General features: G+C 30.1%; 1 protein-coding gene and 1 pseudogene across 1 annotated transcript; one reads left to right on the forward strand and one right to left on the reverse strand.

Annotated features, from left to right (window-relative positions):
- Nucleotides 1-2,075: 2,075 nt before the first annotated feature.
- Nucleotides 2,076-11,222, reverse strand: LOC124834474 (uncharacterized; annotated as a pseudogene).
- Nucleotides 11,223-18,821: 7,599 nt separating this feature from the next.
- LOC124834475 (uncharacterized) lies at nucleotides 18,822-20,551 on the forward strand. The gene is made up of 2 exons (XM_047309174.2): nucleotides 18,822-19,247; nucleotides 19,866-20,551. The coding sequence occupies exons 1-2, from the start codon at nucleotides 18,911-18,913 to the stop codon at nucleotides 20,399-20,401; spliced, it is 873 nt and encodes a 290-aa protein (XP_047165130.1). The 5' UTR covers nucleotides 18,822-18,910; the 3' UTR covers nucleotides 20,402-20,551.
- Nucleotides 20,552-22,718: the final 2,167 nt, after the last annotated feature.

Raw genomic sequence — 22,718 nt, forward strand, 5'->3', positions numbered from 1 at the left:
GTGAAGCTAGATGAGACTGAAGAAGGAGTGAATGAAACGATCTTCAAACAGGTTATTGGATCATTACTATTCCTATGCAATAGTAGGCCAAACTTGTTGTTCAGTGTAGGCCTGCTGAGTCGCTTCATGGGAAATCCAAAGAAAAGTCATATGTTGGCGGCCAAAAGGATATTAAGATACGTAAAAGGGACAACTAACTATGGAATCTTGTTTCCATATGGTTTGCGTGAGGATGAACTGAAATTTGTTGGCTATGGAGATTCTGACTATGGTGGAGATCTTGTTGAAAGGAAAAGTGCGTCTGGGAACATATTCTTCATCAATAAAGATCTTGTGCTCTGTCTAGCTGCGAAGCAGAATACATTGTTGGGTGCCATGCAGCTTGTCAAGGGGTTTGGTTAAAAGAACTAATGAAGGAGTTAGGGATAGTTGAAGAAAGTCCAGTGCTGTTAAAAATGGACAACACTTCTGCCATGAACTTGGCTAAAAATCCTGTTAGCCATGGAAGGAGTAAGCATATTGAGATAAAGTATCATTTCTTGCGTGACATGGTAACCAGAGGAAGAATTGAGCTGATCTACTGTAAATCTGATTTACAACTTGTAGACCTTTTTACAAAACCACTCAAGACTGATAGAATTGAGTTTCTTAGAAAAGAGATAGGAGTGTTACCTCTGACAGCTTGATTTAGGAAGGAATGTTAGGTGTTTTAAATCCAAGCTTTTATACAATTTATTCTGTTATTTTTTTCGTTTACTACAAAACACTGTTATATTACATATTCTTACCACTTCAATACACATTCAAGTATTTTCACGTTTTCATTTCTCTATTCTGATATCTCCTATCAGTTTCCATTCTCTGCATTCTCTTACAAATACGACGTATTTATATGGGTTTCCAGTAATAATAAAAGAACGTAAATATTAATGGCATGTTTAATTTCAATGATTTAATTAAACTTTTATATAAAATATACTTGTGAAAGAAGAAATAATTGAGCCACATTTCTGCATTTTTATTCAAAAAGATATTCTTGAAAATATTCTATTTTATTTTATTTTAGCACAATAGTAGCACTCAACCAAACTTAGTGGGTCTTACGAAGAATTAAGAATTTAATATTACTTTAATAATCACAAAAGTTAAACGTAAAGTTCTCTTTATTGACTTTAGCGAACGGTATCCCTTTCCCAGCAATCAATCATAAGTTCTCCACAAAATAAAATTGAAAACTTTAATCATCTTTTTTTTACAATCATTACACGTGAATCATTCAATTCTTCTTGTAAATTAAATAAGGGAAATACATGACATTGCCTTCTTTTTCTAAGTTTGTCTTTTCGTATTTTCTTTTTAATATTCTTATCTTGTTTTTCACTTTTTTAAAAGATCATTAGGATCATTCATACGTGAAGAGAAGTTAAATTAGAATATGTGTCATTTTTTTCTTGACATATTTTGTTGTTATATTGATTTAGATAGATAAGAGAAATGATTTTTTTTACTAGTTTCTTATTTATTTAAAGGTTTAATACTTCTTTGGTTTCCACTTTCGTTGGATAATCTCAATGCAATCTTCATTCTTAAAAATGTTTAAAAGTGGTTCTTAGTTATTAAATTTTGCGTCAAAATCATCCCTTCCATTAAATAAAACTAAACGACGTTAACAGAGTGATGATCTGGCAGCATATAGTGCTTACGTGTCATTATTTGGCTGCCACAATAGAAATGCTTCTTTGACTCATGCGAGAGGTTGGCTAGGAAGCTTCCCCATCTAGGTTCAACCCAAGGATTCACTGTCATCCAGTCTGAACCTACTGGCTACCTCGAAGGTGGACATCCCCACAGTCAAACCCAAAGCAGACGCAACCAAGCTCTCAAAGAAAGCCAAACGCAGATCAAACAAAATTCCCAGACCCAAACTCGAAATGGAAAATCTCACATTCGCAAAACGAAATAGAACAAAATCATAACCCTAATTTCATTCATTGCAATTGCAGATACACAAGAAATTCCCAATTAAAAACCCAAGAACAGGACCCCAAATTCCCAAATTGAAACCCTAATCAGCACTACCGATCTGCAAAGAAGAAGAAAGGAAGCAGAGGAAAGGAAGCATAGGATGGTGCATACGCAAGCGGTAGCGACAACAACAACGATGAAGAGGATTGAAGCGCTGCCATTTGCGAATCATAGAACCACTGATCGAGTCCATGGAACTCCCCTGTGCTCCGTAGAACTGAGAATAACCCCAATAGTCTCTGAAGCGGCGCCCCCTGCATCACCATTGGAGAATAACCAGACACCGCTGGAACATCACCGGAGCCCGAGAGTGAGGTGGCCAGAAAATCGAGAAGGTGAGGAGGTCGAACCGCAGTAACGTTTTTAGGGAAGTTGAGTTTGGCTTAGTTACCTCAAAACCTTAATGCGGCCTCATCGTAGGCTCTGGCAGCAGCCTCGGCGGTGTCGAAGGTGCCAAGCCACACTCTCGCCGCTTTGTGAGGATCGCAAATCTCTACCGCTCATTTCCCCCACGTTCTCTACCTCACCCCTCTGTATATCCTCCTCCTCCTCTCGCCGCTTTCTTCTTGTGACGCACTCCGTGACGAACCACCCTCACCCTTACTCACGACAACAACACTATCATCTTCACGCGCTCTTTTCTGCCCAACCGAGCCCGAGCCCAAAAGAGGGTGACACCAATGGGTCGGAACCGAACTACAGTACCCCTTGCAACCGAAAGGAGAAGAAGACCCTAATTGGTTCTATTCATGCCCTAAATAAATTTTTCCCCAAATTAAAAAACCCTATCTTAATAAAACATCGTATCTTTTATAAGTTAGTTACACGTCAGCATGCACAAAACAATATACTGACACGTTGTCAATAACTCGTGCCACATCATTAACGTATTAACTCTGTTTGGTTATACTTAACGGAAGGGACAAATTAGACGCAAATTTTACTAATTGTGGACATATTCCAAACACTTTTAAAAATGGAGACTGAATTGAGATTATCCAACGAAAGTGGGGACCAAAGAGGGTATTAAACCTTATTTAAAATACCTCTATGTTATGTAGATCCTCCAATTTTAGAATTTTCACAATTCTGGTTAGTTCTTTGTTGGATGTCTCACATCGACTAGAGATAAGACCAAATTATAAGAGATAAGGCCAAATTATAATATATAAGTGAGGTGCAAACCTCACCTTATAAGCCGGTTTTATGGGGGATGAGTTAGGCTTAAAACTCACTTTCTAATATGGTATTAGAGCTAAGTTAGAGCATATCCTAACGAGTTCTATGTGGGCATTCTTCTGTTTCCACCCGTTGTCGGGCCGCTATCGGACCACCCCATTAATTCTACTATCACGCTCGAGATGTCTATACCTCGGCGTGAAGGGATGTGTTGGAAGTCTCACATCGACTGAAATAAGGCCAAATTATAATATATAAGTGAGGTGCAAACCTCACCTTATAAGCAAGATTTGTGGGGATGAGTTGGGCTTAAAACTCACTTTCTAATATTCTCACTTTCTAATATTCTTAACTTCAAGCTTGTATAGATAAAGAAGTTATTATTATTATTATTAACTCTTTTAAATGAGTACAAGTTATATGTTTAAGTTGGTGTATGATTTTTTAAAGTTTATTCTTTAGTTGAGATTGAAATTAAATATGTTAAACATTATGATTTAGGAGAAATTTTGATGATATACTCTAAGGTGATTTTTGTATCCTTGTTGGATTGATTTAATTATTTTGCATGTGTTTTGAAAATCCTTGTTGTTGAGGATAAAAGTTATAACTTAATAATAATATTATATTGTGACAAATGTTGGGTTGTATTATAATAATTGTAACTAAGTGTGATATTTGTTGTATAGTGAAAACTTGAAGATGAATATTTTAACTTGGTTCAGGATGTGAAGAAAATATGTTGAGTTTAAGAAGAGAGGTGATTTGAACTTTGAAGCAAAACCTTACTTTCTCGTAAAAGAATTCAAAACAAAAATTGAATCAATTTTTAGGGTAAAGTTTATTGAGCAAGATTTTTGAGAAGTTGCACCGATTTACCTTATATTTAACGAACAAACTTAAAAAGAGAGAAATAAGAAAAGCACAACAAATTATTTGGTTCACTTCTCGAAAAATACTACGTTCACTTGTCTAATCACTTTAAATAAATCACTCTACTATGATCAAGATTTTACATGAACTCTATAAGAAAAAAAAAATAGAATAAGCACTATATCTTAAACCCTACAAGATCCTTACACATGTGAAACCCTTTCACAAGCCAATCTTAATCACCCTTATCAAGAAAACTTACAAAATAATAAATGAAAATAACATTTTAAACAAGATCACCAGATTATGATTATATAGGAAAAAAAAAAGTAAACTCTTACTAAAAACAATATGGTAAATGATTTTGACCAAAGAAATTTGTAGAACAATGTTTGAATTTTGATCTTTGACAAAAATACTTTCAAAAAGAGTTTTAGGAGATTTTTTTTAGTGTACTTAAACTTTGCTTTCAAAAATACTCTCTTTCAGTTTATGAAGTCTTCTCATTTATATTAAATCATTTGAAGATAAAAACACTAAATAAAACATATTTAACCGGACTAAACAGATGAAAAGAAGTTTTGAAAGCCTAATTAATTATATGCCAACACTTTAACTTGTTGAAATAACTTAGAATGACTTTTTTAATAATTTTAATTGAATGATTTGTGTTTCAATCGATTAAAATAAAGAAAGTTTATTTCTTATGAATGTTTTAGGATTTTAACAAGTTGAAAAGTTTGGACTTGAATAACATGTCAAGCCTCAAGTGAAGTTGTTTTGATGATGATGTTTGAAAATGTTGATGTTGAAGATGTATTGAGTATTTTAGTTTTCATTTCAGTGTTTGTAAGTCTTTCACACAAGTACTCACAAGATTTTAAGTTCAACACACAACATATATTAAAATTAGTAGAAAAAAAAGTGTTTTGAAAAGTTACAAACATGAAAAAGGTTTCATAGTTATGTTAATTCATTAAGGTTTTAAATAATATATTAAACTTCTTTTGAGATGTTTCTTAATAGAATAGTCAATGATCTATTTAGTTAACTATTAGAGTAAATTTCAACAACCTAGAGTTTTAATTAAGTTCTTAATTGAAAAAATTACAAAGCAGGAAGAAGTTCTGTGTTATAAATGTGGTATAAAAAGAAAAAATCATGCAAGTGTTGGTGATAATAAAATGATAGGCGCAAACAAACTTTAACCTAAAATAAATGTAAAGAATATTCTTGAAAGCCTAATTTTGGGTTGTAGAAAATGTCTTCACCATTGGCCACTAAGAAGATTTGTGCCAAATACAAGTTCTATTCAAATATCTCTTGGAAATCAAGCTACAATTGTTTGTTCACCATCTATCTTGACACAAACATATTTCAACTCTAATCCAACTACCTACCCTGTACGATGAGCTTTCACCATGTTTTGGAATGAAATGTTATGCAATATAGAGATATAAGTACTATCAATTATCAACGACATTGTATGAGGAAGAGAAGAGTAATTAATGTTCACTAATGAAGAAAAAACTTTCTATGTTGCTTAAAATACGTTTTCTATGATGGTTGTACTGGGGACATAGATACAGACGACACATAAAGTTTAAACCTTTTATAACGACTTAAAAGACTCATCCTAGAATGTGTTACTTTTTATAACAGTTAAAATTTAACCATCATATAAAGTGATTTTTAAAAAAATATTTTATAAAAAAAATCATTTCATGTTTTTTCATCACCATATTTTCCCAATATAGAATCATTGACTAATATATGAAATGTAAAGACTCTACAAACAAAAATACACAAATAGGAGCTACCACAAAAAATTTTAACTTAAAAATAAATTTCTACTTATGTTTAGTGAATTTTTCAAAATCTGTAAAAGTTGTAGTCAAACTAATATAGATTTGTGGTTAGGCACAAACTGGGCATTAGAAATACATAAACACAAAAACAAAAGCAAAACCAACATCAAGTCTAGAAATTAAAATGACAAAACCCAAAAGCAAGAAAGCACCACCTCAAAATGTAGCATTTTGTTCCATAACTTTGATTGTTGCACCTTGAAGGCATTATCTTCAATGTTTTCCACACATTCTTAAGGTTTATCAAACAAGGAAAGTTAAAGCAATGAACGCTAAGATAAAGATTGCCCTTTCATGAAGAGGTTCCATGGCAGGTTCGTGCTCTTTGGCATGTTTATGCTCCAAATTCCAAGTTTCACATTTTTATGCTCAAGTCTAGAGTTTCTTTGAGATGTGAAGGTGAAAAAAAAATAAGTGTGAAGGAGAAAACAAAAAAATAAGCATTCAAAAAGAAGGAGGATTGTCATGAGAAATAAAAATATTAACGATACACTTATTATGATGGTTCTAATACTCCCATCATAGAAAGTGTTTGTCACTTATTCTAAAAATACAACCACATCACTTACACTTATAATGACGGTTGGATTTACAATCTTCAAAGTATATTTTGTAATTTATTATTTACAATCTTCAAAGTATATTTTGTAATTTATTATGAAAATATCGTCACACCACTCTTTATGACAATTGGATTTATAAAATGTCATAATACATTTTGTATTTATTACAAAAATGTCATCGTGTCACTTATTATGACGGGTGAATTACAATCGTCATAAAAGTTTGTCTTAAAATCATGTTTTTCCAATAGTGATTACATGAAACACATTCACTATTTCTCCATTACCAAGCTCAATAAAGAATAGAAGAAACAAAGTTATTTAAAAGGAGTTGAAAACTACTTAACAACCAAAAATGAGATTACAACGACTACTTTCTTATAATACTTAAATACTATCCTTAAAGAATAGGCATACATAAAAAAAACTATCTTTTACAAGTGCTTGAAACTCTGTTAAATTTTTTTAAGTCTTAAAGGTTTGTATAGCCAAGAGTGGTTAAGTGTTAAAAACACACTTTAGGGTTGGAGTAGTTGTGATCGAAAAGTATATTCGTACGAGGTTAGATAGGAGGGGTTATGATTCAAAAGAATACTTATTTGTACTTTGCAGTAGTATGTTGCCTTATGAAACTTAACCAATTGATCATGACCTACACTTAGTTTATTCTAATAGATAAACCATTGTAAAAATAGTGTGTAATTTTTATCTCTCTTATATATTGTACTTATATTGCTTTACCTACACTAAATTAAGAAAGAATAATCTTTTAAATTTTGTTTTTGAAAAGACTTTTGACATATCTTTTGTTGAGAAAAAAAATATTGTATCATTTTGCAATATAAAATGATACTACAAGAACTTCTAAAATTCAATTCAATCCTCCCCTTCTTGTGTCTTTTATTTTAGTAAAGTTAGTGTTAGAGCTCAACCTCTAAAGGGTTTAGCACTTGAGAACTTACAAAGTAAACAAATTGAACATAAGATGAATGGAGCCACAACATCTAATTGTAGAATGAGCCTCCCTTTACGGATCACCAACATTCTTAGGAGAAAATTGTCCGTATTAGAAAGATCAAATGGAGTTGTATGTAACGTCCATACGATATTAACTAAGTTAGATCATTACGTGTGGGAGACAAATATTGCATCCCAAAAGAAGATCGGAAAGAAGAGTTCAAGCAGATGTAGTTGAATAACAAAACTTGATACAATCTCATATTCATTCTTTCCAAAAATGAACTAAAAAGGTTTGCAAACTAAAATGACAACCAAGGAGGTCTGGTATGTCTTTGTTGTATGAAAGGAATGAATATGTGCAACTTCGCAATGTTCCCACCCTCACATGGCAATATGATTCTTTCACCATGAAAAATGGTTAAAGTGTAGATGATATGTTTGAAAGAATGCATATTCTTTTAAATGGGATCAAAGTGTTAGCATTGGACACTAGAACCCCTTAGACGAGTCTAAGATTTAATAGATTTTGATGATAACAAAACATGCAATGAAATATTTAGATCTGAGTAAAAATATAAGCTCCAGATAAGCTTAGAATGATTAGAACGATATCTTATATAAAGCTTTAGACACAAAAAAAGGTCTAGCAAGAATTAAACCTCATTAGAGATATGAATATAACCATTAAATGACCCAAGAATGTATACATTATTTGTTTGTGAATGTGAATGCATACATGTATATGTTTTGTTCGACTAATGTGTGTTCAATGAGTTTAAGCTAAGCACAACGCAACAAGGAATAAGTTCAGAAAGATGCAAACATATGAAAAGGCAAAGCACTAGTTAGATGAGAGTTGAAGGCTGGATTAGACGGTCAAGCCATCAGACGACTCAGGCTCTACACAAGTGTCAGATGACTTGAGTGAATTGAATGCATTGATGACTCAAGATTAAAAGTCATAATATAAGGACCAAACGACTCAAATAGGGCAAAGAGAAAAAAATAGTATTAGACAAACATTAATCTAAAGTAGCAAGCCATTGTACTTCTACAAAGGAGTAGATGATTCAAACATGCCTCATATGAATCAAAAGGACTCAAACAAGTCAACATGATGTATTATACAAGTCAATATAGAGGGAACACAAAAGATACTAAAAGAGTATCTATCAGTAAGTCAACATGAGATTGGTGACATTGATTTTTCTTGAATTCCAAGACTTGAAAAAGCAATAAAGATGATAAAGAAAACTTGCTTAAAATTTTTCATAATTGCTCGTGATAATCAATTATGGCAAGTAATAATTTATTATTGATAATCGACTATTAGATAATCCATTATTATAAATTGATAATCGAGTATCTTAAGTATAAAATGAGGTTTTCTGATTCAAAACAAATTTTAACGCAACCTAAGACAAACAATACATAGAATCAGAGATAAATCACATCCTATACATCAATGTACTAAATTATAAAAACTTTAATATAAAAATAAGTCTTCATGAAGATCTTCTTGCAATAAGATCACATGAGACTTCACTTTAAGACATAATGACAATTTCTACTCTTCAGCTCTATGCTAACCCATCTAACAAATTACAACACAAAGAAAATCTAAAAACATTCCAAAAGAACAAAATGAAAATAAATTACTATAGCATAAGCACACTTAAAACATTTTCACACAAAATAACCTTTGAATGCTCATGAAAGCTTTAGAGAGCACTAGTGAATCGCATATTAACGTTTAAAGTTATGTAAAAGATAAGGATCGATTATTTATTAATAAAGTTTTAAAAATGCAATTTGAAAATACGTATATAATCTATTAATATGAGTTGTTAATAGATTATTTTAATATATCTCTAAAAATATTTTGCAATAACTTTTTGTTATAATTTGTTATTGTATATTTTAATCCATTGAACAATACTTTAGTCCATTAAAAAAATTATAATTGATTATATTACTAAAACTTGTAAAAAAAATTGTTTTAATAGATTATTTTCCTGATTAATTTATTATTCTACTTTTACCATCTCTCAGAAACAATTTAATCAAATATTAAAATTTTAATTAATCAAAAACACAGAAATTTATTTTAAACTTAATTTTACCTTTCAAAAAATATTTTCATTTATTAACATAGGTTGCGTTCTTACTAAACTGTACCGAATTCGGTTGACGGGAATCAGATTTCCCCACCACAAAACCGAAAACATTGCATATTTCTTCTTAGACAGTGAAGGAATCCACCATTCTTGAATATATAAATTGGGTGGCTTATGTAGAGTATCTCTTAATGCGTTTACCAAAATTCTATCAACATATTTGAGACATAAGAAAAGGAAAGCATTCAAGTTTAGTTTGAAAGTAAATTAAATTTGAGTTATTGCGTTTACTTTGATAGGTAGTTGTGCTTTTAAAAAGAGTTTGTCCAAGATGTTGAGAATGGAAGGTGGTTGAATTTAGTGGATAGACATGAAAGGCGTGACAGAGTGGAAAGCAAAATGATGACGATTGGCATGCCATCCACCACGAGCTTCTTGTCAACTCATGCTTCTTCACAAAGCCTGCTTCTTCTTTTGCGTCACTTTCCCGCCAAACCCGCACCACGCATACTAAGTATAAATGATAATAAAATAAACCTTATTCTTTTTAAAGATTAAATAAAATTTTACAGTCCAGCGTAAAGTTAAAATTTGTTTTTATTTTAAATATATGTTCATTTTTAAATTTTCAAGAATAAATAAATATAATTTTTTTAAATTTAACAATGTCAAATTTTTATATATTATTTTAAACTTATATTTAAGTTAAATTATATTAGATAGTGTTAATTTCTATATTCATTTATTCTTAAAATATATTAAAATTTGACACAAGAAAACATTATCCAATTACTTAAAAGGTAAAATTTAAAATGTATGAAAATTATTTAAAGAAAACATTATCAATTACATTATTTCGAGTAATAAAATAACGAAGGAAATACTCCTATTATATTATCTTAACTTGTAAAAAAAATAACTTTAAATAAATCAAGGTTATTCATCATCTCTCTCGAGTCAATCACACTTATAGACATCTGTAATATTATATGCTCATGTATAACACATTATACGATTATTGTCGATAATTTCATTCACAAACACACAAACATGTATGGGGTAAGTTACCGATAAAACAATCATAACAACATGATACATACTGATTATATCAACCATAATCAAACACACAACAAGATACATACATTATGATTGTACCAATCATAATACAAGATACATATCTTCTTAATATATCAGCCATAATCAAACACATCATACATAGTAGTAATAACAATAGGATTCCTAATCCTCTAACATAAACAATTCAATTATATTGAATTACTCGATCATCGATCCCGAATCCTTGAACTTCAATCATTGATCCTTGATCTCTAACTCTTGATGTCATCACTAACATCTCATACATAAACCCTTGGTCTATCCAACATTAACACATATGCTAACTACTTACTATAACCATTATAGTAACACCACTATCAACATAAATAACCTAGAGCATCTCAAGTACCATGACTAATATCATAGATACACCATCATCATGACTATCTCAGTCATGAACAACACCATGAGCATCCCCGTACCATAATACCATAGTGAAAAGAGTCCATCTCACTCTTGTACCCTACCTCACCAATTGTAGCTACTCCTACAGCCCACCTGTAGCCCTCCCTACAGGACATTTGTAGCCTCTCCTACATATCATCTTCTTTCAATGCACATAAGGCAAAAGGAAGCACCTATCCGCAGATAGAACCAGGATTTACGAGGTACAACAAGTAAACTTATTCTTCACTCTCATGCTCATCAATCACATACTCAGGTACATCCCAACACTCACTCTTGCTTCATTCAATGTGACATGATTCAATGAATGCAATCATTCTTTTCTTCTAGTTTTTGAACTTTTCACCCTTGAATAGGGGAGGACGGTTGACGGTGTATCCTTCATTTTCCATTTTTCAGGATTGTTTCCTTGAGTCCTTCTAAGAACTAACCCCGCAAGGTTAGCTTTGATACCAATTGAAGTACCTGAAAAACACTAGAATGGGGGTTGAATAATGTTAATGGAAAAATTCTTTTCATAACCCTTTTGATATAACACGTTGTCGAGCTTTAAGATTTTCTTTTAAATTCTTAAACGCTTGACTTAATAAATTATTGTAACAAGAAGTGATTTTGTCGTGCTATTCATAATATACATTGTAGAGTTTATAAGAACTTCCTTTGTTGAATAGTAATCGTTTAGCTTGGAAGGTTCTTGCATTTAGAAATAAAAACACAACTACATGTTTTATAAGAGAAGTGTTTAGTTAAGAGAATAAGTAATTGCACAGATAATTTTACACCGGTTCACTCCAATTGAGCTACGTCCAATCTCCTCAATAGAGGGTTCCACTATAATCTTCACAAGATTACACTGAGTATTCGCACCACTCCTGGTTTTCACAGTCAGCGAATAAACACTTGTTACCCTAGACTTGGATGAATGTTATCACCACTCCTAATCTCCACAGTTAGTGAATAATCACCTATTACCCTAGGCTTTGAGGAGTTTTCGCATCACTCCTGGTATTAAGCAACCTTGTCGAGTCTCATAGAGATTATGTAATTACAATACAATGTAGTCTAAACACTCGCAGGTGTTCCACTCTTTTCTCTTTCTCTCTTTCTTACAATTCGTAAGCAATATAACAATGAAGCTCGATAATGTTTTTTTTCTTCTCTTTTCTCTTCTTCTATTTTTCTGCTCAGATGTATTCTTTTCTTGAGCTCTTTCTTTTCTTTTCTTTTAAGCACTTTTTAGGATGAATATTTTGTTGTATGTTATCTCTTCATTCTTCATTTGAAAGCTCTTGTATTTATAGGCTTTTTGGATGAACGCCCGCTAAAATAAGTTATTGGCCTTGATTATTGTGTTTTCATTTTCTTCGTGTACAACAACCATTGGATAAAGTCAACTTGTCATAGCAGACATGCTTTTTCAGTCCTTTGCTTGAAGTAGGTTGTACATTCTTTTAGACATGACTTCAAGTGAAGAACATTTTGTGAATATCTCTTTTTTCTCTAACGTAAACTTCTGATATTTGATTTGAAGATTGTGGATGCGTGTGGAATAGCTCATTTGCAAGGAATAAAGAAGATTGGGCATGCAGCAGATATGTCTTTTCCTACCATTTTTGTTGTTTTTGAACATTAAGCATTTAATTTCATTTAAGGCTGGCTCAGAACAACAAAGTGCTTTTTAATTTCCTACCGTTGAGGTACTGTTTGACAATTAAGCTTTTCTTCCAAAGATATCAAGCGTTGATTAAAGACTTCATCGTCTAACGAAGTAATATTTTAGCTCATGGTATCATTTATGCAGATTAAACACCTTTTGTTATTTTGCCTTTATAAACAGTCAGCGTTTAACTTTGTTTGTATTTTAAGTTTTAGTCTTTTAGTGTGTTTTGTTAATAACATTGTTTTGACATTGTTTTGTTTTCCTGAGAGCTAAACTGAATACCCCTTTGGTATGATAAGCTTTACGCATTTAGCTTCAACTCTCTTAGACAATTTTTACTTGATAGTCGTTTAACATTGTGTCTAGGTGTTTGACTTAGTTGTTTTTCTGTTTCCTAAAGTCCTAAGTGTTTTCCTAAGGTTTTTTGTGTTGGAGATTTTGGTTATAAGCCTTTGTGTTTTGATCCTATGTTGTTTTCAAATTATTATTTCGTTTAATCTTATTTGGTTAAACTTTAAAACATGAGAGTGTTTAAGCACATAGACAATTTTGTCTTAACGTGCTAAAGGTAATGGAAGCTAGTGTTTTATTGTAGTTAAATTATGACATATGAATTGCTACTTAATGGTGTGTGGAACCAATGCATGTTGAAGATTACGCTGAAATGGATGGTTATTATGAATAAGTGTGTTAGAATGAATACACTTGATTAAATCATGCTGGTGAGCTTTGATGATTTGTGTAGACTTGGTTGTTGTCATAAATTATGTGTATTGAAATTTGTGGTTTCAAATTGAGTGAAGATGTTGAAGGGAAATAAATTATATGGAACTATAGGTTATTTTAGTATAAAATGGATGTTTTGATAGGAGCGTTTTAGAAGTGAGAGTCTAATGAGAGAAACAACAATGTGGAACATATGGTAGGGTCAATTGAGAGTTGTTGGGACCTTAAGTTACTAATAATATGATATGGAAATTGAGACTTGTTTTAACTCCCATTTTAGAGTTTTTAGATAGTGGGGTTTTGATGTAGTAGGTTTGAATAGAAATAAAGAGTTTGGAGTCTGTTGTTAGAACATTTCTGTCTTGTTTGGACCCTTAAGAGGTTGCTCTTTGTATGAGAATAGGTGAAAGTGAGTTTGGTGGGTTAGAATAGTTGAATTGGGTGCAAAGTTCCATTTTAAGTTAGGAATATGTTCATAATGTGTTATCTAGGTCTAAGATAGTGTATAAACCATGAGAATAGGCATTGAGGGCATCCAAGGTTAGAAAAGAAGGGTTGAAAGTGTTCTGGTATGGCGCTCAACAAATCTCAATGGGCTTGAATGCCAGATTTGCAAGAAGTTTGGTGCCCAACTATAGGGGAGTGGCACTCAAGCACTAGAAATGTAAGGAGAATGACACATAGCGGTAGGAGGGTGCCGCTCAGCACCACTCTATAAGGTGTTCTTCCTTTGTTTTCCAATTTTGTGTCTTTCATGGTTACTTTTGAGTATTTAAGTAAATCTTATGACATGTTTTGATGATTGTTCTAACGTGTGATGGATTAAGAGTTTCTAAGGAGGAATTCTAAGTGTGCTTTCAAAGTTTTGATATTATGAATGTAGAGAGCTTAATATTAGGGGTTATGCTGACACTCTAATGATAATTCATTTTTAATTAGAGAAGAGTGATCCATATGGTGAAAGAGAATGACAAAGCTCCATAGCTCGTGCCACTTACCTAGAACGAAGATGAATCAAAGGTCTTGCACGTGTGAGAAGCTCGAATCGATGATGATGATGATGATGATCGAAGGGCCCAAAGAATTTGAAGCAAAACGAAGGGGTGACCATCGGATGAGAAGAAAAAGCACGAAGTTGAAGGTTTCTCCCATTTTCCCTCTTCCCTCTACTTTTACCCTATAAAAAGGGCATGTATATAGGTTTTGGGAAAGGGGAAGGTAGACAATGTACAATGTACAAAGCGTAGTAGAGAGTAACGTAATGGACTGTGTAGAGAATATGATTGATGAGAGAGTCTGCGAAGTTCAAGTTGTTAGGTTTTGTTTCGTTTTCGATTCTTGAGTTCTTAATTTTAGGGTTTACTCGCTTTCATAGGATATATAACTCTGATTTGTGCTTCTAGATTTCACTAGTGTTGCTCTTGGATCTGTGACAATCCGCGAGTTGCTCTTTTGGTGATTTCTGGTATAGCTTTCTTGTAATTCTCATTTTATGTTCAATGAAATTTCATTTTTGTATAAATCTCTCTATTTCAATTATGATTTTTGCTTTAATTTGAATTCTTGTGATGTTTGGACTATTTTAGGATTAATCTCCGTTATTGATTCATTTTCTCTGCAATTTTCGTTTTTGCATTATGATTACAGTTTTGATAGAACTTGTGGTTTGAATTCTGTTGTTATCATTCTGAAATTCAGTTTTTTTGTCTGTTTTAGATTCTAAGTTTTACTTTTGGAGTTTTCATGATGATTTTGTTTAGTCTTTGAGCTATGATATGCTGGTTTGTTTTAGTATTTCAAAAATGCAATTAGTTTAGGTAGATATATGTCTTTTTTTATTCTTTCGTGATGAGATAGGTTTTACGATTGAGTAATGATTTCTATCTGTTTTTGTTTTGATGTTTCCAGTTGTAAATGATCATAGTAGTGCTTGTAGATTAGGCCATTACTTTTACATTCACTTAGATTAGGATATAATCTGATGCTTTGGTTGAGTAAGTTTAGGTTTACTTTGAATTGAAATTAGGATTGTATCTTTGATTCTGTTCTAGATAGGTTTTCTTTGGATCATGCTTTTGCTAATACTTTGTTGTCTTAATGTGATTGAGATAAAAAATCTTGAGTTAGTTGTTTGTCAATTGGTTAAATGAATTAGTGTGAAGTGTTAAATCAGGTTCTACAACATGAACCAAAATACTCTAAAGTGAGTTAAAATTTTTATAGGATGTCTTCCTGAAAAGTATTTAGCACTTTTTCATCCAAATAAATGTACCTTTGCCTATAAATTCAGTGTTGCCTATGTCTTTAGCTAGCTTCTTGTTTTCTCTTTTTGCATTTATTAAATAAGTTTTGGATTAGTTTTAGCTTAGGTAATAACCTTCTATTCTCTTTTTATTTGAATTCGTACTTTTACATAATACTCATTTTTTGCTTTGTATATTTGTTTTATAGGTCCATTGTTCAATAATGATTAACATTTAGGTTTCTTCAACTTCAATATGCATATATAATAACTGCTATTAGGCTCTGATGATGCTTTCATTAGTTTTCAAGTTTAAATTCTTTAGTTCACTTTTAGGTATTATTTCTATTTTTGTTTTACATTACATTTCATTATTAAATTCAATTGTATTTCTTTCATTCTTCAAATAGATTATAAGTTTAATTCTTTCCTTTTTAATTTCATTTTTTTTCATTAAATGTCCCCACCTTGCAACAAGTAGTTAGTTACTAAATTAAAACAAGATTAAACTTTACATTTTTAAAGCTTAATTTTTGCCAAGTCCTTGGATTGGTTCCTTCGTCAACCCTATACTTCATTAGTTGGGTCTAGGTTTTGTTGTGTTTTTATGTGACCAAAAGTAGTTCAGCAGTGTGATAAGGTGCAATCCATTGGTAATGACTCTATAGAGCAGTAGAGGCCAACCAAAGTGCATGACTCGTCATAGCTCGACATTCATACTATATTTGGATAGTCTAGTCTAAGTCATTGACATGATTAAAATGTTTGACATTCATACTATATCTAGATAGTCTAGTCTAAGTCATTGACACGATTAAGATGTTTGACGTACTTATTATGAAATATGATGTATGTATGAATTAATATTATGTTATGATTGATTTTGTATAATTAACTTACCCTTCTATTGTTGGTTGCTTGTATGTTGGTTGTTTCACTTTGACAATGATCACTTGATTGATATCAATAGAGGGGATGATATATCAGTGGAGTAGGTATTAGGCGATGAGGGCTCTGATGTGTAGTGGAGATTAGAGTGACTTATTTTCGGTACTTTAAAGAACTTCTTTCTAGATGTAGATGTTTTAATCTAAAAATCATTTGCATATAAATTTCAATTTATAGTTATATTTTTTTGGATAATTGTAAGGATGATTCTATGTCTTCTTGTTGTTCTTGTTCTATTAATTTTGCAATATTCCTTAATAGTATTTAAGATTATAAATTGGGATGTTACAATAATAATAATAATAATAATAATAATAATAATAATAATAATAATAATAATAATAATAATAATAATTGTAATAATAGTAATAATAATAATATAATAATAATAACAATATAATAATAATAATAAATAGTAATATTAATAATAATAATAATAATAATAAATAATAGTAGTAATTATATTATTATTTTTATGTTTATTATTATTATTATTATTATTATTATTATTATTTTATAATAAAAAAATGCATACTGGCTATTACAAGATATCTGTGATGGCGCATGACCCATATTTTATAATATAATTTTTTCATTTAAATTAAATTATTATTAAATTTTAAATAGAAAATAAAATTTTCAAAAAAAAGTAATCGGATATTGCTATCCTATAAATATGTTATCGGATTTCTGTTTCTGACAAGAAAAATTTGTTTCTTATTTATACTTTATTAATTATTTAATTTAATTTAAAAATTTAATATTATTTAATATATTTTATATTTAAATAACTATTAAAATATAGTTTATATTATTATAGTAGTAAAATTAAAAAATAATAATAATAATAATAATAATAATTAAAAAATCTAAAAATTTTGAAATATTATTTTATTAATTTAATATAATTTAATATATTTATCATATTTTATATAATTATCTTTATTTTTATTACTTTTATTTTAATTTTAATTTTTTAATATAATTATTATATGAAAAGTTAAATTATTATTAAATTTTAAATAAAAAAAAGATTTGAAAAAAGTCATCGGATAGTATGCGATAACTATATTTATCGGATTTCTACTTTCTAACAAAAAGTTTTAAAATTTTTTATATTTATATCTTACTAATTATTTAATTTAATTTAAAAATTTTGAATTATTTAATATTTTTATATTTTAATAATTATTAAAATATAATTTATATTATTATAGTAGTAATATTAAAAAAATAAAAAATAGTAATAATTAAGAAATCTAAAAGTTTTAAAATCCTATTTTATTAATTTAATATTTTAATATAATTTAATATATTTATATAATTTAATATGTTTATATATATTAAATCAGATTTTATATAATTATTTTTATTTTTATTGCTTTTATTTTAATTTTAATTTTTGCAATATAATTATTATATGAAAAATTAAATTATTAATAAATTTTAAATAGAAAATAAAATTTAAAAAAACGGATATTGGTATCCGATAACTATTTTATCGGATATCCAACACTAAAAATTTAATTTTATTAATTATTTAATTCAATTTAAAATTTAATATTATTATATATAATTTATACTTAAATAACTATTAAAATATAGTTTATATTATTATAATAGTAATATTAAAAAATTAAAATAATAATAATAATAATTAAGAATTTAAAAATTTCGAAATTCTATTTTATTAATTTAATATATTGAAATATATTAAATCAGATTTTATATAATTATTTTTATTTTTATTAATTTTATTATAATTATTTTATTTTTAATTTTTGTAATATAATTATTATAATTATACAAATCATATTTTAATAATTATTAAAATATGAAAAATATTAAATAATATTAAAATTTTAAATTAAATTAAATAATTATTAAATTGTGAATAAAAGACAGTTTTAAAAATTTTGTTAAAAGATGCAGAGTTAAAGAAGTATTATTTAAAGAGAAAAAGTAAAAAAATATTTACTAAGATTAAAAAGCTATTTTTGTAAAAATTGGAGGTGTAGATGAAGTGTTGGAGGTGCAGTATGAAACAACCTATCTGTAATTAGAAATATGGGTCTTATTTGAGAGCCCATGACCCAATCACTGGATAAGTGAACAGAACAGACCTAAGCAAACGTTTCCATTTTACAATTGGATAGTTTGTTTCTTCTCTAGGTGTGGCCGGGAACGACAAAGAAGTTAATCTAAGAGAAAAAAGAAGGATTGTAGCGATGGCGCATCAAGGGGAACCGACAAAGCTGCGGTGGGGCGAGCTGGAGGAGGACGACGGCGAGGATCTGGACTTCCTCCTACCGCCGCGACAGGTCATAGGGCCCGACGACAATGGGATAAAGAAGGTGATTGAATACAAGTTCGACGAGGACGGCAACAAGGTGAAGATAACAACCACCACGCGCACTCGAAAGCTCGCCAATGCGCGTCTCAGCAAACGCGCCGTCGAGCGTCGCTCCTGGCCCAAGTTCGGTGACGCCGTCCACGAAGAAGTCGGCAGCCGCCTCACCATGGTATCCACCGAAGAGATCCTCCTCGAACGCCCCAAGCCCCTTGGTAACATTTCTCTGCGGAATCTGCGTTATGTTACCGTTTTCATTACAATTTTTATTGTTTTCTTCCTTAATTGTACTGTTAATAATGTCTGTGCTGAATGGTAATGTCTGTGGTAATAAGCTATTGGAGAAAATGCATGAACTGCAATTACATTGGGTCATCTCTTTGTGCTCACAATTCTGGATGACCTTCAGATTTGAAACAAATCATAATATGACACTATTTATGGCATTGTTTTTGGGACTTTCAATTTGATTTCCGATACTGACATTTGCAAACTTTATTTTAGAGAGGTTGGGTGTGGGAGAGGTTGAACCTCATGAAAGCTAAACAAGAAAAGAAAATATATCTCAGTTGATTTTGGATGAGGAATTGATTGCTGATAACTGTAAAAAGAATTAGGGAAATAGTTTAAAAAAATGAGAGTAAAATTAGGAGAAGGGCTCTGAATACTGGGTTCTGAAAAACCTCTGGTTGTGCATGAGAGTGAAGACGTGAACTTGAGGTCAGTGTGATTAGTATAGGTATTGTAAGTAATTATAGGATTGTTATAGAGGAGGATAATACGATTGATCTATCATCAGTTTTTAATTACTGTGTTTCTGTGATTGTTAACAGGATCCAAAACGGAGGAGCCGAAGACTGGTGGAGACCCCTTGGCTCAATTCCAGAAAGGTGCTGTTCTGATGGTGTGTAGGACTTGTGGGAAGAAGGGTGATCACTGGACCTCAAGGTGTCCATACAAGGATCTCGCCCCGCCATCTGAGGGATTCGTGGATAAGCCTGCAACATTAGATGCTGCAGCGGCAACAGGTGGCGCAACCAAGGGAGCCTACGTGCCTCCTGGTATGAGGGCAGGGGCTGAGAGGAGTAGTGGATCTGATATGCGGCGAAGGAATGATGAGAACTCTGTGAGGGTAACCAACCTCTCTGAAGACACAAGAGAACCAGATTTGCTGGAGCTGTTCCGTCCTTTTGGTCCTGTAAGCAGAGTTTATGTTGCCATTGATCAAAAGACTAGCATGAGCAGGGGCTTTGGTTTTGTCAACTTTGTGAACAGGGAAGATGCACAAAGAGCTATCAGCAAACTTAATGGGTATGGTTACGATAATCTGATACTTAGAGTTGAATGGGCAACCCCCAGAGCAAACTAGATGTTTTGTGCTTTTGCCCCTTCTGTTATAAATGGTGTTCTGAATGTCCATCTATTTTTGTAGTCCAAGTCATGTAATTGTACTTGTTTCCTTTGAGATGATTTAGCATTTAAAATTATACCCTTAAGATCTTAAGCTGCTTTTTGATAATCAGGTATCATCATACCCTTCTACAAAGTATTTCATTTTGAAAGTAAAAATGGTTGATCTTTATTGGCTTAGGATGCTATGGTATATCAATTTTCTTTCTACACTTTATTTCATTTGAAAGTAAAATGGTTGATCTTTCTTGGATTGGGATATAATGGGATATCAATTTTCTTTCTTGGCTTAGGGTCAGTCCAATCTACTCTATTTTTTACTGATTAATAAAAAGTCATTAACTTGCTGATTTTGACATTCTTACCCATTAAGTATCAATACTTTTAAGTATATTAGGTAAAAAATAATAGAGATATTGAAAATGTAAAAATATTAGAAAATCATTATTAGTAAAAGATATTCTTCAAATAAATATCTGTGATTTGTTTTCATTAAAAGGTACATTTATGCCATTCAATTGGCGGTTTAATATATTTTAGTTTATATTATCGTGTTACCAAAATCAATCTAAAAGATTCAATTAAAAATATTCTTTAAAATAATTTTTGAAGTTATTATTGTAGAGAAAATTTAATTACTTATTATTAATATATGTAATAGTATATATATATATATATATATATATATATATATATATATATATATATTAATATATATATTAATATTATGTTGAAACCTTTTATAATTTAATAAATAATAAAGAAATAAGTTATCCTATTATTATTCATCAGTTATTAATTTTACGGGTAAATATTATTCATGGTTAAAATTTATTACTATTTACTATTTTATTTGAATAAGATTTATTTATATTTATTATTTTATTTGATTCAAATTTATTATTATTTACATTATTTTATTTGTATAAGAAAGTAAAACAATAAACACAACCGTTCATGAAAGAGTTTTCCAGCATTCTAATTGTTATTTATATTATTTTAAAATATTGGTGTTCATAAAGTTTAAAAATCCATTGCTGCATTCGATTGATCTAACGAATTGTGTATCTTAAGAGGGAAGCACTATTATTTTGTTTTTCCTTGTATTATGTGAGATTTTCTCTCTAAATAAAATGTTTTGCGTACCTCAACCCTGTTACTTTCTACTTTTTCTTAATATTTGCTATTATTTATTATAAGAAATGTTTGATTTGATCAATCCTCTTCTATCCATATTTCTATCTTATTATTATTTTTATTTTATTTTTATTTCTAACATACTATAGTTGCCACTTGTCCTAGCATATCTAGGAGTTAAGGTGGTTATATTTGTAGTTTTTCTTTTTTAAGAATTCAAAATCTGATGTTGAATTTATGGAAATTATTCTTATCATTGAGGATTTTTGAATAATCAGTTTTACTGAGGTGTTGCTTGAATGTGATTCTTCGTTATTATGTAAAACTTTTATTTCTCTTATGGTGTTTCCTTGGTCTCTTAGTAGAAGATGGAGAAAATGTTTGAAGATTTGTGAAGAAAATCATTATCTTGATAAATAAGTTAAGTTGGAGATTACGAATAAAAATAACTTCACTTGGTATTCTGGAATGTCACATGTTATTATTTTAGTTTGTTCATAACAGGTTTCAACTTCCTATATTTCCTTTTGTTTAAAAGGGACTGTGTTTTATATTTTTTCTTTACATGAGTTTGGTGTAGTCATGTTTTGCATTTTGTTTTTTTTTTCTTTTATTGTTCATATGATAAGAAATTATTAGTAAATTTTTGGACGTGAACCTAATTAAGATGTCAAAATATATAGTAATGCTTAAACAAAATTTACACACTAGGATAGAAATTTTATATTTTTATTATTTTTGTATTAAGTCTTTATTGTGTTATAATTGTATTTTATAACTTTTTATGTAATTAAAAACCTTTTCGAAATTAGTTTTTTTTAATAAGGTGTTGGACAAATGTCTTTAATGATTAGACCTTTGAATTTAAGATTCACAGAATAAAATACATTTTTTTTTCTAAATTTTTTGTATTAATAATTTCTCATTTGAAAAGTTAAAATATTTTTTTAGTGAATTTCTAAATATATTTTTTAATTCTTGTATTTGAATTTCTAAGTTAAAATATTTTTTACTGAAATTTTTTTTTAGCTTTCTTAATTTCTCATTATTAAAATATATTTCACTTGTGGTGAACATGTAATCTCTGATAAGGATAGAGACACATGCTTAGGAAGAATAAACATGTCTAAAATGGAAGC

This window comes from Vigna umbellata, chromosome 4 (genome assembly GCF_029865625.1).
Source record: "Vigna umbellata cultivar VRB3 chromosome 4, Vumbellata_1.0, whole genome shotgun sequence".
Taxonomy (NCBI): Eukaryota; Viridiplantae; Streptophyta; class Magnoliopsida; order Fabales; family Fabaceae; genus Vigna; species Vigna umbellata.

What these genes read in the sequence shown, in the direction of transcription:
- LOC124834475 (XM_047309174.2), top strand. Translation starts at nt 18,911, where the DNA reads ATGGCGCATCAAGGGGAACCGACAAAGCTGCGGTGGGGCGAGCTGGAG. An exon ending in CGAACGCCCCAAGCCCCTTG is followed by an intron (nt 19,248 to 19,865) that starts GTAACATTTCTC and finishes GATTGTTAACAG; the next exon opens with GATCCAAAACGGAGGAGCCG.